At 47.7% G+C, this 6,596-nt stretch overlaps 1 protein-coding gene across 1 annotated transcript in view; it reads left to right on the forward strand.

The window, feature by feature from the left end:
- TMEM260 (transmembrane protein 260) overlaps positions 1 to 5,391 on the forward strand; it is an 81,329-nt gene extending 75,938 nt beyond the window's left edge. The window contains exon 16 of the mRNA XM_032405181.1: positions 5,267 to 5,391. Within this exon, the coding sequence (XP_032261072.1) occupies positions 5,267 to 5,368 (102 nt within the window). The 3' untranslated portion in view covers positions 5,369 to 5,391. The remainder of the gene's footprint in view (positions 1 to 5,266) is intronic.
- The last annotated feature ends 1,205 nt before the right edge of the window (positions 5,392 to 6,596 follow it).

A 6,596-nucleotide genomic window follows, 5' to 3' on the forward strand; every position in this document is an offset into this window, starting at 1 on the left:
CTCGTTCTCAATACCTGTTATAACTGGCACAGATTTTTCATGTGTAAACTAATAGGGCAGCGTTCCACGATGGAGGCAGAGGGTGTTTGGCAGTCCCTCTTAGTTTAAAAGCCAGACATCCTTCTGCCTCAGATGCATGTATTGCGACCCAAAAGGACAACGACATGACATATATAAACAAACACTCGCCACAAGCCCAGGGCCCTGCAGCTGAAGGGAAGGCAGGGGGAATGAAGATCTGCATCACGGAAGCTAACCGAACATGGTGCTAAGGGGAAGGGCGTGGGCCCACCTCCTGCTAACAAATCCACTATCTCCTGAGGGGTGGCCAGGAGCAGACAAGCGCCAGGGTCCTGCCCACATGCGTGATCTGACCCGATCCGTGGCCAGGCACCGGCCGGTGGTTCTGGAATCCTGGTTGTCAGCACCCCAATCCCTGCCAAAGACTCTTCTCCCTCCGGAGCTCTTCCCCACCATTTTGGAGGTTTCCACACCCAACCCAGAGCAGAGGCGCTCTGTGGGGAAAATGGGCTGGGGAAGAAACTCACCAGAGAGCGGGCCTCTGGAGGGGGAACCAGGAACACAGGCTCAAGGGTGGCAGAAGACTTGCTGTGTGTCCTTTTTAACTGTAAATTTTGTACCTCGAGCAAGGATTGCCTGATCTTAGAATTGTAGCGAAATGCAACCCACACCTACAGATAAGGAGAGACTTGCCCATTCCTAGACCTGGGCTTGTTGTCAGCCTCGCCCCCCTGCCATGGGAAGTACTTTCTCCTGCTTGTGCTTTTCATATAGGAATACTGGCCCTTTCTCCCGGCATGTGCTCTACCGCAGATCTTGTTATCATCGGTGCGTCGTTTATATCACAAGGTTTCTTTACAAATGGACTCATCCCGTGTGTGTGTGTGTGTGTGTGTGTGTTTCCTGTGCCAATAGATGGTGGCACTGAAGGATTTCTGCAGGAGGGGAGGGAAGGACAGAGAGCAGAGAGAAAAGTGGGAGAAGCCATTCGTCATTAGAAAGGTAGTGGCAGAAGATTTTGACCTGCAGGCTTATCAATTTAGGGTTGAGTTTGAGGACAAGGTCAAGTTAATGTGAAGGTTAGCGTCTCCAGAGCTCTGCCTCCCATCCATGCCTCAAAATCCTATTGGTGGTGCTGTCATAGCAAGTCGTATGCACACCCCAAATGGCAAGAGCCCTGATTTGGCTCCTTTAGAGCTGCAGCTGCCCAATAAAATGCCTAAGTCTTCTCAGCTGCTTCTCCTGCCTTGAGATCTTTCTAATCAGAAACATATTTAATATTGCAAATAAGTACTCCCGCAGTATATGAGTCAGGCTCCTAGCAAAGGACAGAATCTATGCCAGCTAGGGAAGCAAGAAAGGGACAATTCCAAGGCACTAAATGGCGCTCAGGATTGCAGGGAGGTCTGAAGAGACAGGCTCATTAACCTTCCAGAATGACCTCAGCGCTGCTCTGCAGAACCTAACCACCATCAGAGCTATAGCCTTCTACAACCAGGAAGCTCTCTGTCAAAATTGGAAGCTACTACCCCTGCCTTCAACTCCAGAACCTCAACATCACTGTCATCCTCAGGAAGCCACCGTGTTCAAGAGGTCCCTGCACCTGCTCCAACCAGAGCCACCCAAGTGCTCACTGGAATCCATGCCAGCAAATGGCCGGCCCACCACTGCTTTCAACACTCGCAAAGCTAGTGATCAGACACAAGGAAACTTAATGTACCTGAATGAGCTTGCCAGCAAAATGAACAGAAATGAGGGCTAGGTCTCGCTCCTGCCTTACAAATCCCATGGAGCGCATCTGAGTGGCTGAGCCATGCTCACATCTGAAACTCCAGCTGCAAGGGCATCTGGGAAATGCAGTTTTCATGTCCCAAACTCTACAGTACAGAAAGCATTCTAGAAGGTAGTTGGAGTAAATGTGGAACATTAACACACTGTATTTGCTACACTCCAAACAATTTTTTTGCTTTTTTTTTTTGAAGTTTATTTATAAACTATACACAAGAATAAATAGGTTTTTTTAACCAAAAAAAAAAAATGTGCATTCAGAAATGGGCAGATTAGTAATGCAGGATTGTTCCAACAGGAATTTACAGGTACTGAGGTCAACACAAAAAGGGCAGGGGAGGGTGGGAATTATTTATTTCCTCTGTCCTAGCAATAGAATAGAGGAATTAGCCAAGATCAATGTGTTGTGTCTCTTTCTGTGATGGTAATCAGGACATGATTAGAACACGGAGCAGAAGGGCAAGAGGTAGCTGATTTTACCCACTAATGACATGGAGGCTAGTGGGAACTTTCCTGCTGTGAAGACTAGAAGTGAAAAAGGGAATGACTGCATCATCAATGGAATAGGCAAAAGATATAAAGTGGTCGTGGCCATCTGTAGGAATTGGGTGTGCATGCATGAGCAACGGAATCAGCATGGTTCCAGAAAGATCAGAGGGCCTGCCCATAGGAAAGAAACACAAAACAGAACCCGGAGCACCTTCCACTTTCCATTGTCCTTTGAGAAGCAATATTAGGACAACATGGTGTGAGCAGAAGTCCATCCTTGGGATGTTGCTGGAAGGCAGAGTAGGAAGTGCCCCTCACGTGTCAGAACTTGGACAGTGCTGCAGCAAAAGAACAGCTTAGAAAAAGAATTTCTGGGAACTCAAATGTCCAAGAGACTACAATACATACACCATCCCAAGGCTTTCAGAAGCTGGAAGGCCACTTATAAAGAAAAGCATAACATACAACTGAATAAAAGAGACCAAGGATTGCAGAAGAGACAGGAGGTGGATGGGAGCAGCAAGACACAGCGGAGATTATCCTGGGGGAAAACCTCACAAAGCTTCATGCAATTTAAGATGGACAGTCACAAGTCTGACTGAGAACCAGAGCACGAACAGGCAGCAGTGTCCCGACGGCCACACAGAGTGGGGTTCCCTGATGTCACCAGTATAAAGTGCAATCGCATTGTGCCTGGAGGGGAAGCAAGATCAACTGCTCTAAAGCTCTGAGTCAGGGGCGCCTTGGGTGGCTCCGTCCATTAAGAGCCCCCGCATTGGGCTCCCTGCTCAGTGGGGAGTGTGCTTCTCCCTCTGCCCCTCCCCTGCTCGTGCTCTCCCCCCACTCAAATAAATAAATAAAATCTTAAAAAAAAAAGGCTCTGAGTTACTTATGACCTTTATCATAGACATGAACTGTTTTACTTATTTAACAGGTTTTTTTTTTTTTTTGAGCATCCACTATATGTCAAGTAATATGAAATACAAAGGTAGGGTCCGTCAGGGGGTTTATAGTTTTAGAGGGCCGCAGGTCAGTAAAGAAGCAATTACATTACAACGTGGTAACTGCAGTGGTAAGGGAAGCATAGAGGATTATGCAGAACACTTACCCAGACTCAGAGTGGGAGACTGTCCTGGGGAGCAGGCCAGGCTGAGAGGGGAGAGGGGACAGGGGACAGGGAGGAGAGTGAGCAGGCAGAGGAGGGGAGGGGCTCGTGCAGCAAGAGCGAGAGAGTATTGCCATTGCCAGAAGAGGAAAGAGCAAGTGCAGAGCCTTGGAGGGGAGGGAGAGAAAGGCGCCTTTAAGGATCGTAAAAGAATTCTGGCTGGTTGAGAGGCAGAATTGGATGTGAAGGAGGCAAGAAATGAAGCTGGGAAGCAGTGTGATGGACCGGCTCATGCAGGATCTTAGGAGCCACATTAAAGAGTTTGGATTGTATCTTGATGGCAAGGGGCACTCTGGGAAGTTGCAGACTGGGCTGGGACACCTTGTGAGTTTAGTGATGGGGTGAGAGCAGTGGAGGGACTAGCCTGGGAGCAGAGGCAGGGCGGGCAGAAGAGAAGCCCATGGGAGGAGGTTGCCATCATGCAGAGGGGCCTGTGTGATGGTGCTGGATGGCAGGGCGCATGTCCTGGAGAACCGCAAGCCCCCCAGCAACCCCCGTAAGCGTGGTCTCTCACCCTCAACACAACCAGCTTTCTTCTCTCCTCTCAACTCCCGCCCCCTTCCCTCACCTCTTAGCTGTCTCCTATGTAGTTGAGAAAATAGAAGCCATTAGAAAGGGTTTCTCTCTCCCTCACCATCAGACCCACCTGCTTCTGTGCCCCTTCTCTTGCCCTTTTGCGCTCCCAAGACCTCCCATCACACGCCAAGCCCATGATGACCTGAAATCCTGTGCTGGCCGCCTTCTCAAGGACTCTGCTCCTGTGGGCCTCTTCTGCATCACTGGTGTCTCATTCCGTCTCTGTCTCTGTGTCTCTGTCCCTTTCTCCTCCTTCCATGATCCAGCTCTGCCTTTCTCTCCAAGCTCCCTCCTCTGGGTCCTTCCACATTTCAGCCTTACTGGCCCCAACTGTTTCAAGCCCTTTCCTCCCTGAGGGCCTGTGTGAAAACCACTCCACCTGCCTGAAAAATATCTTGCCATTTGCACCAGTTGAATAGTGGCTCCCAAATAATCAGATTCACCCAGAACCTCCAAAATGGGAACTTCTTTGGAAGTAGGGTCTTTGTAAATGTAATTAAGATGAGGTCATACTGGATTCAGGTGGGCTCTAAATCCAATGACAGGTGTCCTTATAAGAAGCGGAGAGAACACACAAAGATATAAACACAGAGCAAAGAAGGCCATGTGAAGGTGGAGGCAGACATTGGAGTGGTGCCTCTCCAAGCCAAGGAGCCAAGGAGTGCCAACAACCGCAGCAGCTAGGAGGAGGCAAGGGAAAATGCTTCCCTAGCGCCTTCAGAGGTAGCATGGCCCTGCTGACATCTTGATTTCTGACTTCTGGCCTCCAGAACTGTAAGAATAAAATTCTGGTGTCTTCAGCCACCCCGTTTGTGGTCATTTGCTATGGCAGCCCTAGGAAATGAAGACCCCATCCTTACACCACCCAGGCCTTCTCAGCCCTGTCTCTTCCTTAGGAGGGCCTCCCTGGCCACATTATTGAAGATTTCTCTCATGTTTTCTTCTTTGTTGAAACTAGTTCATTTTCTTTATAGCCCTTATTGTGAGAGGAAATCATATATTTATTGGCTCTAAGCACGTTGTTATTGTATTATATAATTTAACATTCACACAGTCCTGGGGGGTAGATATCAATATTGCCATTTTAGAGATGCAAAAACTGAGTCTCATTGGAGGTCCTCATTTGAGGTGAGACTCAGTTATTATATAATACAGTAACAGGTGCTTAGGAAATGTTAGCCTCCTTCCCTTGACCTGTTCTACTCACAGAGCCTTTGCTTCTTCAAGGGTGGCTCTGAGACCCAGGGAATGTGCCCTGCCCTGGGCAGGAGGAGCCTTGGATTCTGGCCTCAACTCCATCGTAACGTAAGAGCTGTGAATTCTGTTTGACACCATCCTTACGGCTAATGTGCACCTCAGATACAGGGAAGGCGGAAGTGTCTTTAAAAAGGTAAGCACTAAATATTAGGAAATAAAATATCATTTATTTTTCTTTGGTCAGCCGATATTTAAAGTGCATCTGTTGTGGGCCAGACACTATACTAGGGAGAGAGGCTGCCATAGTGTGAAACCTAAGAACGTCATCTCTGCCACATCAAGGTTTTGAGGAGAGTGGGTCCAGTGCCTCCATTTATTCACAGGGTTGGGGAGTCTCTTCAATCCTTGTCTTTATGGCTGTCCATACGAGGTTTAGCTCACCTTTTTGGGCAGACCAGCCTCCAGTCTGAAATGAACTCCCTACCAGGCTACTTTCTGGGCTGTCTGTGATGAAACCACCAACAAATGTTAGGAATTCTATTTTTCCAAAGACCTGAATTTGAATAGCAATTCTGCCATCTTCTAGCAACCGTCCTTACATTCCTGAATTTCCCTGAGCCTCACTTGCTACCCTGTAGAATGAGCACACTACTCACATGGAACTGCACATGTGAGTAAAATACCAAGGTGCACAATTGCTGAATCATGTGTCAAGACTTTGTTTAGCTTTGTAAGAAACTGCCAAACTGTCTTCCAAAGTGGCTGTACCATTTTGCATTCCCACCAGTAATGAACAAGAATTCCTGTTGCTCCACATCCTTTTTTTTTTTCTTTTTAAGATTTTATTTATTTGTTTGACAGAGAGAGACACAGCGAGAGAGGGAACACAAGCAAGGGGAGTGGGAGAGGGAGAAGCAGGCTCCCCCCTGAGCAGGGAGCCCAATGCGGGGCTCGATCCCAGGACCCTGGGATCATGACCTGAGCCGAAGGCAGATGCTTAATGACTGAGCCACCCAGGCGCCTCCTTTGCTCCACATCCTTGTCAGCATTTCATGTTGTCAGTGGTTAGCCGCTCTAATAGGTGTGTATTGGTAGCTCGTTTTAATTTGCAATTCTCTAATGGTATATGATGTTGATCATCTTTTCATATGCTTATTTGTCATTTGTACACCTTGTTTGGTGAGATGTCTGTTCAGAACTTTTGCCCATTTTTTAGTCAAGTTGTATGTGTTTTTATTGTTGAATTTTAAGAGCTCTTTGTTTGGGTACAAGTCCTTTAACAGGTATGTGTTTTGCAAATTTCTCCCAGTCTGTAGGTTGCCTTCTCATTCTCTTAACAATGTCTTTGGCAGAGCAGAAG

The sequence above is a fragment of the Phoca vitulina genome, unplaced genomic scaffold (genome assembly GCF_004348235.1).
Source record: "Phoca vitulina isolate PV1807 unplaced genomic scaffold, GSC_HSeal_1.0 scaffold7, whole genome shotgun sequence".
NCBI classification, from domain to species: domain Eukaryota; kingdom Metazoa; phylum Chordata; class Mammalia; order Carnivora; family Phocidae; genus Phoca; species Phoca vitulina.